Source organism: Salvelinus namaycush, chromosome 4 (genome assembly GCF_016432855.1).
Source record: "Salvelinus namaycush isolate Seneca chromosome 4, SaNama_1.0, whole genome shotgun sequence".
NCBI classification, from domain to species: domain Eukaryota; kingdom Metazoa; phylum Chordata; class Actinopteri; order Salmoniformes; family Salmonidae; genus Salvelinus; species Salvelinus namaycush.
In genome coordinates this window covers 69,166,612-69,180,967 of record NC_052310.1, presented here as the reverse complement: position 1 = coordinate 69,180,967, position 14,356 = coordinate 69,166,612, and the positions used below count along the sequence as shown (strand labels likewise).

General features: G+C 46.1%; 1 protein-coding gene across 1 annotated transcript; it reads left to right on the top strand.

Moving 5' to 3' along the window:
- On the top strand, positions 1–2,451 carry LOC120045706 (forkhead box protein J1-B-like). The gene is made up of 2 exons (XM_038990647.1): positions 1–570; positions 1,603–2,451. The coding sequence occupies exons 1-2, from the start codon at positions 1–3 to the stop codon at positions 2,449–2,451; spliced, it is 1,419 nt and encodes a 472-aa protein (XP_038846575.1).
- The last annotated feature ends 11,905 nt before the right edge of the window (positions 2,452–14,356 follow it).

Genomic DNA, 14,356 nt, shown 5'->3' with positions numbered 1-14,356 from the left:
ATGCCTGTCCTGCTGAGTCCGGAGATCGCCTCCAAGTTTAAGGAGAAATGGCTGAACCTCCAGCCGGAGCTTCAGGACAGCGCAGCCGGCTCAGTGCACCTGGACGACAGCCTGACCAGCCTCCACTGGCTGCAGAACTTCTCCATCCTCAGCGCTAACCAGGAAAGACCCACTGGCACTGGCTCCGGTTGCCCATCACATCACCTGCTTTCCTACCACCAGCGCATGTACCCCCGTGGAACCGACTCCCCGTCCAGCCCTCCAGCGGGGGACACCGCCGCTACCGGTATGCCTTTCTGCCTCGGGAGCCCGGTTACCTCTGGCAGTAACTCCACCGACGTGCGTTTGGTGAACTACCCTCACCACGACCACCACATCAAGGCGCAGATCATCTCACCAGAGGAGATTGACTTTAAAACGAACCCCAAAGTCAAACCGCCGTATTCCTACGCCTCTCTCATCTGTATGGCCATGCAGGCTAGCAAGAAGCCCAAGGTGACTCTGTCCACCATCTATAACTGGATCACAGACAACTTCTGCTACTACAGACACGCAGATCCTAGCTGGCAGGTAAATGACCCGGTTATCCTCTGTCACTCTATTATTGATGAGCTAAATGGCGACAGGGAGAGAAGAGAGAGAGACCAGATAAGGGCTAGCTGAAGGGTTGCAATATGCACACTAAACCTGTTGTTTTGTTGTAAGAATATTAATACACAAAAATCTATTTAAAACACATTGTTCCTGTTATTTATTATAATCATCCAGTAACTTATAATCATCAACAGTAACTTATAATCATCAACAGTAACTTATACTGTATTTTATTAGATCCTAGTGATATTCATTTGAATTTACATTTGTAATTTTATAAACCAAGGTGTCTCAAATAAGAGTACATCTCTGCTATTTCTACCCTCCAAGAGATCTCTGGCAGGCTTCTATCTCAGGGGGTCAGACACAAGTGCTTTACTGCTCTAGGGAGGGGGTTGTGTGTGTGTGTGTGTGTGTGTGTGTGTGTGTGTGTGTGTGTGTGTGTGTGTGTGTGTGTGTGTGTGTGTGTGTGTGTGTGTGTGTGTGTGTGTGTGTGTGTGTGTGTGTGTGTGTGTGTGTGTTAATGAGTATCCCTATGAGATCTCCCTTGGCAGCTAAGCACAGTTGATCATGTTTGAAATGCACAGAGCTCTACACTAGAAAGCCTCATTAGGTACATTTCCTACACAAACAACAACAATAACTCCTCCTCCCCCTTAGAAGGCCCCCTCTCTCTTTTTCTCTCTATTTGACACACACACGCATACGAACACACATACACACACTATATCAAATTAGATTATTATATACATCACATGCAACATGGATTTAACACATTTGTTTCTTCTCCCCTCCCCTTCTTCCCTGCCCCTCCCCTTCTCCCCTCCCCTTCTCCACTCCCCCCTTCTCCCCTCCACTCCCCCCTTCTCCCCTCCCCTTATCCACTCCCCCTCTTCTTCTCCCCTTCACCTCCCCATCTCCCTTCCCCCCTCCCTTTCTCCCCTCCCCCTCCCATTCTCCCCTCCCCTCCCCATCTCCACTCCCCCCCCTTCTCCCCTCCCCTAACAGAACTCTATCCGCCATAACCTCTCGCTCAACAAGTGTTTCATGAAGGTGCCGCGGCAGAAGGATGAACCAGGGAAAGGAGGCTTCTGGCAGATCGACCCTCAGTACGCTGACATGTTCGTTAACGGAGTCTTCAAGAGAAGGAGAATGTCCTCCAACCTTTACAACACCAACAGGCAGAGCAAGCTCCTACACAACCAGGAAACTGGCTACCATAGAGGCACTCAGGGGAGCCAAGATGGCTACCACTACCTTGGAGCTGGAGCCAGCAGCAAGCGTAAACAACCTTCTCCAAGGCAACACGGCAAGATGGCGCGGACCCACAAATCCCCGCTGTTAGCCATGGAGGCACACAGCGCAGATATAGTTCTGAGGGGAGATTTTGACCTGGCGTCTGTGTTTGATGACGTCCTCAGTGGTAACTGCAGTACGTTCGAAGAACTGGATATCGACACTGCTCTGAGTTCCCTGGGCTGCTCTTTGGACCTGACCCTGCAGGGGAGGCACTCCGCTGGGCTGGGAAGGTGGTGTGGAGAGGGGGACAATCAGACCCAGCAGACCCACTACTCTTACGACTACATGGAGCTGAGTGGCTCAGTGGGATGTGACAGCAGTAACATGGGGGACCATCACGTTCAACAGCAACAGCTGAGCCAGGATCAGTTGTTACAGAGCCACCTGCACCAGTTCGAGGAGGTGACTCTGTTTCCAGAGCAGCAGGAGGTGCACCCCTGGGAGGAGATGAAGGAGGAGGCGCAGGCTATCCCTCTGACTCTGGATCAGGGCTTTGGGCTGTGTGAAGGATTCTTCTCAGAGATACAACCCTGGGAGAGGGCTGAGGCCTACCTGTGACAGACCAACCACTGTTACGCCAGCCATTAATCAAGGGATTCAGGCCCTAGCCACGGCTTTCTTACAGTAAATGCTGGGACAGGAAAGTCAGAAATCACCGGTGGGCCAGGAGACCTACATACAGACTACTATTTTGCTACATTAGCATCATAAAGTCTTATATACATTATGTTTTTTTCTTTATATTTTGAGAGATCTATACTGTATGTTTAGGACTTTAAGATTATCTATGTTTCTGGTTTGATCACGGACTGGAGGACTAGAGGTCAATGAAGTGGAGATGCACTTATGGTGTTGGGTCGTAGTCGGACCTAGAGATCAGATTTCAATATGCTTTTCAAGTAGTCAATTTAATATATATCCATTAGAGTCTATGATAAGAGTCTGGCTGGGCACTAGTCTTTTGAGTCATAGGCTATGGCAAAGTGGAGAGAGGGACATAAATGAACTGAAATGCCTCAATCAGAATATCCAAGCATATGAGAGACAACGGGTATGTTTGAGGATAGAAAACATTTCAATTTCTAATGCTCTGCTGTCCGTCAGAATGCTATTTGCCCTTGTTCCATAAAACATGCAATGACACAGATTGAACACTCCATTGTTTGACAACAATACCACAGCCTTGGCAGGCACAGACGCTTTTGTTCAAGTTTTCCATGATTTATTCTGCCAATCTTGCATTTGATTGAACTCTGTCGATGAGTCTGTTCAGAATTAGACTACCCATTGATATACTGAGGAAATCTAAATTCTCTCTCTGGGGTGTTCGGCTTCCTTTTAGTGATATTGATTTCTGATTGATTACTTCAAGTTACTATAATTTTGTATGTTTTTAAAGGATGATTAATTTAAAAAGGTATCTTGTTTGGGAAAACTGATGAACCAATGAAAGGCTTGTACTTATTGAGTCAATCGTGAAGTTCAGCTCAAACTTGATACAATGTCTTCAATGTAATTCTGGTGTAATTCATAAATTGTTCAAAATGCAATCATGCGTCAATGCAATAAATGGCAGTTTAGATGTTTTATCGCATTCGTTTGCCATACTGCATATGAAAGTCAAAGATGCAATCCATTGGTCAATAAGGGTCAAGAACAGCTTGTTCATAGATGGGAAGACAATATATCGCAATCATAGTCAGGCCCAGACTAGATTGGTCTCTCAGACTAACCTGGTTTCTCAGACTAACCTGGTTTCTCAGACTAACCTGGTCTCTCAGACTAACCTGGTCTCTCAGACTAACCTGGTCTCTCAGGCTAGCCTGGTCTCTCAGACTAACCTGGTCTCTCAGACTAACCTGGTCTCTCAGACTAACCTGGTCTCTCAGACTAACCTGGTCTCTCAGACTAGCCTCGTCTCTCAGACTAACCTGGTCTCTCAGACTAACCTGGTCTTTCAGATTAGCCTGGTCTTTCAGATTAGCCTGGTCTCTCAGACTAACCTGGTCTCTCAGACTAGCCTCGTCTCTCAGACTAGCCTGGTTTCTCAACATCACAAGAGAGAGAGAGTATGAGTTGGTGGAATAGAGAGTGAGAGGGAAGAGAGAGAGTGTCAAAGATTGGGGGGATGCCGGGCAAGAATGGGCACGCCACGGGCACAGAGTGTTTCATTCACCTGTTAGAGGCTGGATACGCCATGTGCTGAAGTGTACTTGTTCAAGGTAGTACAGGAGCATATTGTGGGGTTGGAGCATGAAGAACGGCATTAATGTTATTTTCTATTTCCAGTTGTCTCATTTTGCTGTCTCTTGACATGCCCCTTTTACTTGAGAGATTAAGGCTCTGAAATGTCTCTCAGCATTTGTGTTGATCAAGTCTCTATCCAGAGAGAATTCTCTCAAACCAGGTTGGTTTGAACTAAGAGTAACAGGTTTCAAGGATATTACATCTGTGTAATGCATACAAACATGGTTTTCTCCCTTCAAATCTATTTTTAATTGAAAAAGGCAGCAAAAGGGGATAAAAATGAGGATCATCCCATTGGTTCTCCCTCCCTGGGGTTGGAGGTCAGGAGTAAAGATATTTTGGGATCGACCAAATAACTCAGATTCCTAGAAACAGCAGGGACTATGCACAGAGACAGAATTGTGATGCTACTTGTTTCCATATTCATCCTGAGAGCTGATGATCACTATGGTTCATCAGCTCTGTACCAGCCTGTACCAGTTGTTATGTTCCAGTCTCAAAAAGAAGAGACCAGCTTCTTGTTGTTACTGTTTGACAGTGTGCCTAATATCATTGTCAAGTCAAGGGATCACTAACGCTTGTTGTTGAGGGGCACATTGAGGAGAGGTGGGGTTCAGTCAGTGTGTGTCTGTGTTTCTTTATGTGTGCCTGTGTGTGTGTGTGGGTGTGTGTGCGTGCGTGCGTGTGTGTGCATGTGTGTTTGTTTGTAAATGTGTGTGTATGTGAGGTTTAAATATTGGCCCAATGGTTGAATAGATAACCTTATCTCCATGGGGCAGGTCCCTGCAGCTCTATTCACCCTGTCTCTAAGACCAGAGCTTCCCAGAATGCAGACGCTGTGACTGCAGGACCAGGAACAAGACCGGCCTGTCACAGTGGGCTTATGCTACGCAACGTTATCACTGTGTGTGTGTGTGTGTGTGTGTGTGTGTGTGTGTGTGTGTGTGTTTGAGGGTGTGTGTGTGTGGTTATGGCCAAACCCTGATTAGCGGGGTGCATACAGACCCCTATAACACATAGAGGACAGGAGAAGGGAATCTGAGGAGTGGAAGGGGAGTGGCTAAGGAAATACACCTCAATGACCTTTCTAAAATGTTGATGTTTATGCATGACATGTAAATCAGGTTCCATTTGACAATCTTTGCTCTTTTCATCCTTGTGCTTCTCAGTGTACTATGTACCAGTGATACAATGGTTTACAATGTTTGTGTTCGTGCCTGTGTGTGTGTGTGTGTGTGTGTGCCTGCTACGTGTGTCCATATGTCCGTCTGTTCAGAACACTTTACATGTAAAAGCTCTCAGCAGCCTGTGTTGAATGGGGTTTAGTGATGTTATTGTTAAGCTAAACCCAGAAGCTTTCCCCCAGCAATTAACCATTCTGTCTATGTGGCTATGATTAACAGTGGCTGTACCTTATAAGTTGTGTGTGTGTGTGTGTGTGTGTGCCCCCCCACACACACATGCACACACGCACATGTACACACACATTTTCATTTGTTTTTGATGTGCTAATTTCATTTACTCATGCAACCCCCACCCCTCCTCCCCTAGCCAGCAGGCAATTAGGGACATGGAGGCGTCTGCATACCAGGTTCGGTTTGCTCCTAGCAGAACTCGGCTAGGTGAAGTGAACGTCTGTGCCTCGCATAGGCCTTCAAACGTTCACTTGAAAAACTAGAAAAAAGCGGCAATAGTACTGTTTGTCCCTCTTGAGACACTGCAGCCAGTATTTGCTTCCTCAAAATAGTCTGAATGAATCTGTTAATTATTAATTAATTATGACATTTTTGCTGCTTAGTCACGTAATTTTATATCTAAATAAGATGTTTGGTGCAGTATTTCTCAAGTAAAAAAATTAGTTGAATGACAACAAACACTTAATTGAAGAATCCCTAGTGTTGACCAATCAACGAAGGGGCCTAGACTTTAGCTACCGAACTTCCGCATGCCTCAGGATAAAATGTTGTGCCACAAACAGTTGAGAAAACCCTTGCTGAACAACAAAACGAACAAAAACGTGACAAAATATCGTCATAATGCACAAACTGTTTTGGACAGGAAGCATGCAGAGGGCTTAAAGAGGATCCATTCAGACCGTAGCATAGGTATCTGGGATGGAGTCCAGAACATCCCCATGCCCTAACCCTCCCCTCCCCTCACCTCCCCCACCTGCCCGAACTCCCCTCACCATTCCCTCCTCTCACCTACCCTCCCCTCTCCTCACCTACCCTAACTCCCCTCATTATGCCCCCTCTCCCTTCACCTGCACTAACCCTCCCCTCCCCTTACCTGCCCTTCCCTGCCCTCCCCTCACCTACCCCCCCTCACCTGCCCTAACTCCCCACAGCATGCCCGAACCCTCCCCTCCCCTTACCTACCCTGCCCTCCCCTCACCTCCCCTCCCCTGCCCTAACTCCCCTCACCATGCCCTCCTCACACCATGCCCTTCCCTCACCATGCCCTAACCCTCCCCTGCCCTCCCCTCACCTACCTTCCCCTCCGCTCATCTGCCCTAAGTCCCCTCACCATGCCCTCCCCTCCCCTTACCTACCCTGCCCTGCCCTCCCCTCACCTACCCTCCCCTCACCTGCCCTAACCCTCCCCTCACCTGCCCTAACTCCCCTCACCATGCCCTCCCCTCCCCTCACCTGCCCTAACCCTCCCCTCACCTGCCCTCCCCTCACCTCCCCTCCCCTCACCTACCTTCCCCTCCGCTCATCTGCCCTAAGTCCCCTCACCATGCCCTCCCCTCCCCTTACCTACCCTGCCCTGCCCTCCCCTCACCTACCCTCCCCTCACCTGCCCTAACCCTCCCCTCACCTGCCCTAACTCCCCTCACCATGCCCTCCCCTCCCCTCCCCTCACCTGCCCTAACCCTCCCCTCACTTGCCCTCCCCTCACCTCCCCTCCCCTCACCTGCCCTAACCCTCCCCTCACCTCCCCTCCCCTCACCTGCCCTCCCCTCACCTGCCCTCCCCTCAACAACTCCGCTCCCCTCCCCTCACCTGCCCTAACCGTCCCCTTACCTCACCTGTCCTCCCCTCACCTGCCCTAACCCTCCCCTCACCTGCCCTAACTCCCCTCACCATGCCCTCCCCTCCCCTCACCTGCCCTAACCCTCCCCTCACCTGCCCTCCCCTCACCTCCCCTCCCCTCACCTACCTTCCCCTCCGCTCATCTGCCCTAAGTCCCCTCACCATGCCCTCCCCTCCCCTTACCTACCCTGCCCTGCCCTCCCCTCACCTACCCTCCCCTCACCTGCCCTAACCCTCCCCTCACCTGCCCTAACTCCCCTCACCATGCCCTCCCCTCCCCTCCCCTCACCTGCCCTAACCCTCCCCTCACTTGCCCTCCCCTCACCTCCCCTCCCCTCACCTGCCCTAACCCTCCCCTCACCTCCCCTCCCCTCACCTGCCCTCCCCTCACCTGCCCTCCCCTCAACAACTCCGCTCCCCTCCCCTCACCTGCCCTAACCGTCCCCTTACCTCACCTGTCCTCCCCTCACCTGCCCTAACCGTCCCCTTACCTCGCCTGTCCTCCCCTCACTTGCCCTAACCCTACCCTCACCTGCCCTCCCCTCACCTATCCTACACTCAACCGCCACAACTCCGCTCCCCTCCCCTCCCCTCCCCTCACCTGCCCTAACCCTCCCCGTACCTCACCTGTCCTCCCCTCACTTGCCCTAACCCTACCCTCACCTGCCCTCCCCTCCCCTCCCCTCCCCTCACTTGCCCTAACCCTACCCTCACCTGCCCTCCCCTCCTCTCACAGTTCTATGTTATTCAGAGGGTTCATTCTATAGGGGGATGACTATTAAGCACAGTTCTATGTTATTCAGAGGGTTCATTCTATAGGGGGATGACTATTAAGCACAGTTCTATGTTATTCAGAGGGTTCATTCTACAGGGGGATGACTATTAAGCACAGTTCTATGTTATTCAGAGGGTTCATTCTATAGGGGGATGACTATTAAGCACAGTTCTATGTTATTCAGAGGGTTCATTCTATAGGGGGATGACTATTAAGCACAGTTCTATGTTATTCAGAGGGTTCATTCTATAGGGGGATGACTATTAAGCACAGTTCTATGTTATTCAGAGGGTTCATTCTACAGGGGGATGACTATTAAGCACAGTTCTATGTTATTCAGAGGGTTCATTCTATAGGGGGATGACTATTAAAACTTCTTACGGCTGACATCCCGTTAACGGGATCGATATGACAACAACCAGTGAAAGTGCAGGGCGCCAAATTCAAAACAACAGAAATCTCATAATTAAAATTCCTCAGACATACAAGTATTTTACACCATTTTAAAGATAAACTTGTTGTTAATCCCACCACAGTGTCCGATTTCAAAAAGGCTTTACAACGAAAGCACACCAAACGATTATGTTAGGTCTGCACCTAGTCACAGAAAAACACAGCCATTTTTCCATCCAAAGAGAGGAGTCACAAAAAGCAGAAATAGAGATAAAATTAATCACTAACCTTTGATGATCTTCATCAGATGACACTTATAGGACTTCATGTTACACAATACATGTATGTTTTGTTCGATAAAGTTCATATTTATATCCAAAAATCTCAGTTTACATTGGTGCGTTATGTTCAGTAATGTTTTGCTTCCAAAACATCCGGTGATTTTGCAGAGAGCCACATCAATTTACAGAAATACTCATCATAAATGTTGATGAAAATACAAGTGTTATGCATTGAACTTTAGATAAACTTCTCCTTAATGCAACCGCTGTGTCAGATTTCAAAAAATCTTTACCGAAAAAGCACACCATGCAATAATCTGAGTACAGCGCTCAGACAACAAAACAACCATACAGATATCCGCCATGTTGTGGAGTCAACAGAAGTCAGAATAGCATTATAAATATTCACTTACCTTTGATGATCTTCATCAGAATGCACTCCCAGGAATCCCAGTTCCACAATAAATGTAATCATTTATGTCCAAATACCTCCTTTTTGTTTGCGCGTTTAGTACACCAAACTCGTGACGTGCGGGCAAGTCCAGGCAAAAGTTCAGATGAAAAGTCATATTACAGTTCGTAGAAACATGTCAAACGAAGTATAGAATCAATCTTTAGGATGTTTTTATCATAAATCTTCAATAATGTTCCAACCGGAGAATTCCTTTGTCTGTAGAAATGCAATGGAACAGAGCTAACTCTCACGTGAGTGCGCGTGACCAGCTCATGCCACTCTGGCAGACCCCTGACTCATTCAGCTCCCATTCTCCCCTCCTTCACTGTAGAAGCATCAAACAAGGTTCTAAAGACTGTTGACATCTAGTGGAAGCCTTAGTAAGTGCAATATGACCAACATTCCACTGTATATTCGATAGGCAAAGAGTTGAAAAACTACAAACTTCAGATTTCCCACTTCCTGGTTGGATTTTTTCTCAGATTTTTGCCTGTCATATGAGTTCTGTTATACTCACAGACATCATTCAAACAGTTTTAGAAACTTCAGAGAGTTTTCTATCCAGATCTACTAATAATATGCATATATTAGCAACTGGGCCTGAATAGCAGGCAGTTTACTCTGGGCACCTTATTCATCCAAACTACTCAATACTGCCCCCAGCCATAAAAATTAAGCACAGTTCTATGTTATTCAGAGGGTTCATTCTATAGGGGGATGACTATTAAGCACAGTTCTATGTCATTCAGTGGACCAGTATGCTATAGAAACAGAGAAGCATTTAAATGCAAATAAATGTGGTGCATGCTTTAATCAGACGGACGTCCTCTTCGATCAAAGGTGACGACCACCAATTCTAAATCGACCCCTATCTATTCTAGGCACCTGAACTATAGGTTATGAGATGGAAGCAATATGGTGAACAAAAACTCCAACTAGTATATTAGGGGTCCATTTGAAACTATTAACATACCTTAAGGGAAGTCTGGGACGGGAGCCGTATGGTTAGTGAAGAAAGTCCCATTGCAAATGTACGGTCCCTTACCTGACGTCTTAATACGTCGCAGAAAATCGCGGACGGCGTCAGGCCGTGGGCGGCGGAGAGCTCTTTCAGGAAGTCACTCAAAAAAACGTCTCGGACTTTCGGTTTCCGTTTTATAAAAATGACAAATTTTTGACTTTTTTCTGCATTCTCGAAAATTCCCACAAGAGGGAAAATAAATCATATTGCAGGCGCACGAGCACGTGGCAAACGAGCGCGGCCTTTTCTCTTAAACTGAAAATATTTCGAAGACGAAACTCAGCGAGCGTAGGTTTGGAGTAATGGGCAGTTGGCCCCGAACAAGATGGCGTCGAGACCTCGGCGCTTTTTGAGTTATGGCCATTTTTCTGGGATTAAAGGGTTAAAACGCAAGTAGGGTGCTAATTTGACCGCTTCATGTCAAAGTACATAAGCATACGGTGTCAGGAAAAAAAGAACCAGCCATTTATCTATCGTAATTTAAGAGAAATCGTACATTGACCGTTTGGTGATGTTCACAAAGAGGATTTTTTTTTTCAAAAAATTCACAGATCCAGTTGCAGTGTGTTCAGACGTACATTTTTAAAGTGGGTCTCGAAGCTCTGCGAGAATCCTGTGATTTTATATGATTTTATGAAATAACACACACTCATTTAACCCTCTTTAAATAAGTCAGTTCTTAACATAAAGACTTAAAACTCAATATTATATAAGAGCCTACGCCAAGGAGGGTATGTGTTCAATTTCAGCTTCCTATGTCAACTGGAAGTACCTTAAAATGGTGCCACAGGGTCAGGTTTGAAGGGTAATAAAGGTCAGATCTTTTCAAAACTTCACTTGTGTGATTAGACAACCCTCATGAACTGTAATCAGTCATTTATCCCAACAGATGTCAAAGAAAAGCTCTCTCACACAAACACACACACACAAAAAGGAAGGATGGAGTGAAAAAGTACGGTACTTAAAGACACACAAAGCCCACAATGGCATTACTATTATCTCTAGGCCGTGCCGAGTTCAACGAGATGCCCCGCTTGACCGTAGCTCGCTCGGTCTGAGCGCAGCGACCGTTACAAGAGAACGGACACAAATGACCTTTTGACCTCAATGTCAATTTCATTTGCTTTTGGGACACAGAGAGAGAACCGTTAAGGTTAGAAACACAATTTCACCTCAGGAGTGTTCTTAAGGTCCTCCCGATCTGTGCAAGCCTAACCCTGACCTTGTGGCATTAACCCTTCACAGTTAAAAGAAGGTGTTTACATCAAATAGTTTACAATGAAATGTCTCCCCATTGGAATACATTGACTGCACCTCTAAATTCAACCTAAAGCCTATGTGGGTTATGATTGTCTTATGAACCTGTCTTTGATGTCAGTCCATCAAGCCACCATGAGGTCTACCTGTGTCGATTCTAAGCTTCCTGGAGCAACCGGAAGTGGTTAAATCACCCTAAAAGTGTTTGCCATAGCCAACCTGCAGTTTGAGAGAAATAGTGCATTCAGCCCTATGTAAATCAGTCAATTTTTAACATACAGACTTAAAACTCAGGATTCTGTAACAGCCTACTCCAGTGATGATATGTGTTTATTTATAGCTTCCTGTGACAACCGGAAGTGCCATAACTGGTGTCAAATGGGCTGTTTCGAAGGGTTAAAAATGTCAAATCTTTCCAAAACTTCATATATGTGAATAGACAACCCTCATGAACTGTAAATCAGTTCTTCATCCCATCAGATTTCAACAAAAAAAAATACACACCGACACAGAAATGATGGAGGGACACACTGAGGGGCTAAGAGGCAGACAGTGCCTGCAGTAGTTACTTTTGTTCCAACTTTTAAAGAACCGTCAGACCTAGAGTTCTGAAAATTTACAAACCTGTTCTAGACCTCAGGTCGATTGTGCACGGTGAATTATATGACTCTAGAAGGTTCTCGGATCGATAAAAAGCCTCGTGTATTTGCCATGTTTTCAATTCATTTTGACCTCAACGAAACGGACGACCTTTAGAAAAGTCCCAGAGTCTCAAGACTAGGTGCGTTGAAACCGGCTCGGCCCATAGAGACAGACCCCAACGAGCCTGTTTGATTGCTCATTCAAGGACCCCGTAGCAAGGCAATGAAAAAAGTGGAATTTCAGCACCAATTAGGGTTTTGCTCGGGCACCGAATGACCTATCGAGGCGAAACTTGGGATTCGAGGTCGCTTCACATAGGGCTAAACATAATGTGTGAACTGGACCCGCAGCTAGAACATAACTACGTATTATTTGTTTTATTATGGTTTAAATAGAAGGCGCTGTGAATTTTGGGCCTGCTCTGAAATATGTTATAGTTGGCATCTAAAGGAGTTGGAAAAAGTGAGTTTGGAGTCAGATGGTATCAGTTTGGTGTCTGAAAATATCTATTTGACTGATGGACACTGACTTGCTCGTTGACTTTTGTACATTTGCAATATGTTTCAACGGGGAGGTACCATGAGGAAAAAGCGACATGATGAAATTTCACGAAACGAGCGATGGAGAGGAACCACTATCACTGCCCGGCCATCCTGAGGTCATCAGACCGTTGACTTTTGCATTTCTAAAGTATTTAAGAGAATGTACGTTACATTTGCAATATGATTCAACATCACATCATATTGCAAATGCACGTTAGATTTGCAATATGATGTGATGTTGAATCATATTGCAAATGTAACGTGCATTCTTTAAATACTTTAGAAATACAAAAGTCAACGTCCTGATGACCTCAGGATGGCCGGGCAGTGATAGTGGTTCCTCTCCATCGCTCGTTGCGTGAAATTTCATCATGTCGATTTTGGTGATGGTACCCCCGCGTTGAAACATATTGCAAATGTACAAAAGTCGACTAGCAAGTCAACTAGCAAGTGTCAACAAAAGTCAACTAGCAAGTGTCCATCAGTCAATTGGATATTTTCAGACACCAAACTGATACCATCTGACTCCAAACTCACTTTTTACAACTCCTTTAGAAGCCAACTATCACATATTTCAGAGCAGGCCCAAAATTCACAGCGCCTTCCATGAATGCACCAAAATAGCATTCTGAAATCACCACTAAAATGACATTGCCATATTCTCCAGGCCGTGCCGAGTTCAACGGGATGCCCCGCTTGACCGTAGCTCGCTCGGTCTGAGCGCAGCGACCGTTACAAGAGAACGGACACGAATGACCTTTTGACCTCAATGTCAATTTCATTTGCTTTTGGGAGACAGAGAGAGAACCGTTAAGGTTAGAAGCACAATTTCACCTCAGGAACAATCCTAAGGTCCTCCCGATCTGTGCAAGCCTAACCTTGACCTTGTGGCATTAACCCTTCACAGTTAAAAGAAGGCGTTTACATCAAACATTTTACAATGACATTTCGCCCCATAGGAATACATTGACTGCTCCTCTAAATTCAACCTGAAGCCTATGTGGGTTATGAATGTCTTATGAACCTGTCTTTGATAACAATCCATCAGGCTACTATGAGGTCTACCTGTGTTGATTTTAAGCTACCTGGAGCAACCGGAAGTGGTTAAAATCACCCTAAAAAGTGTCAAGATATACATGACTTGCAATTTTGAAAATCACTGCATTCAACCCTATGTAGATCAGTCAATTCTTAACGTATAGACTTAAAACTCAGGATTCTGTAACAGCATACCCCAGTCAAGATATGTGTTTACCTATAGCTTCCTGTGCCAACCGGAAGTGCCTTAAAATGGTGTCATGGTGCTGTTTCGAAGGGTTAAAAAGGTCAGAACTTTTCAAAACTTCATTTGTGTGATTAGACAAGCCTCATGAACTGTAAATCAGTCATTTCTCTAAGCAGATGTCAAAGGAAAGCTCTCTCTCACACAAAAACACACACACAAAGCAATGATGGAGTGAAAAAGTACGGTGCTTAAAGACACACAAAGCCGGCAATGGCATTCCCATTATCCCTAGGCCGTGCCGAGTTCAACGAGATGCCCCGCTTGACCGTAGCTCACTCGGTCTGAGAGCAGCGACCGTTACAAGAGAACGGACACGAATGACCTTTTGACCTCAATGTCAATTTTATTTGCTTTTGGGAGACAGAGAGAGAACCGTTAAGGTTAGAAACACAATTTCACCTCAGGAATGTTCTTAAGGTCCTCCCGATCTGTGCAAGCCTAACTTTGACCTTGTGGCATTAACCCTTCACAGTTAAAAGAAGGTGTTTACATCAAACAGTTTACAATGACATTTCGCCCCATAGGAATACA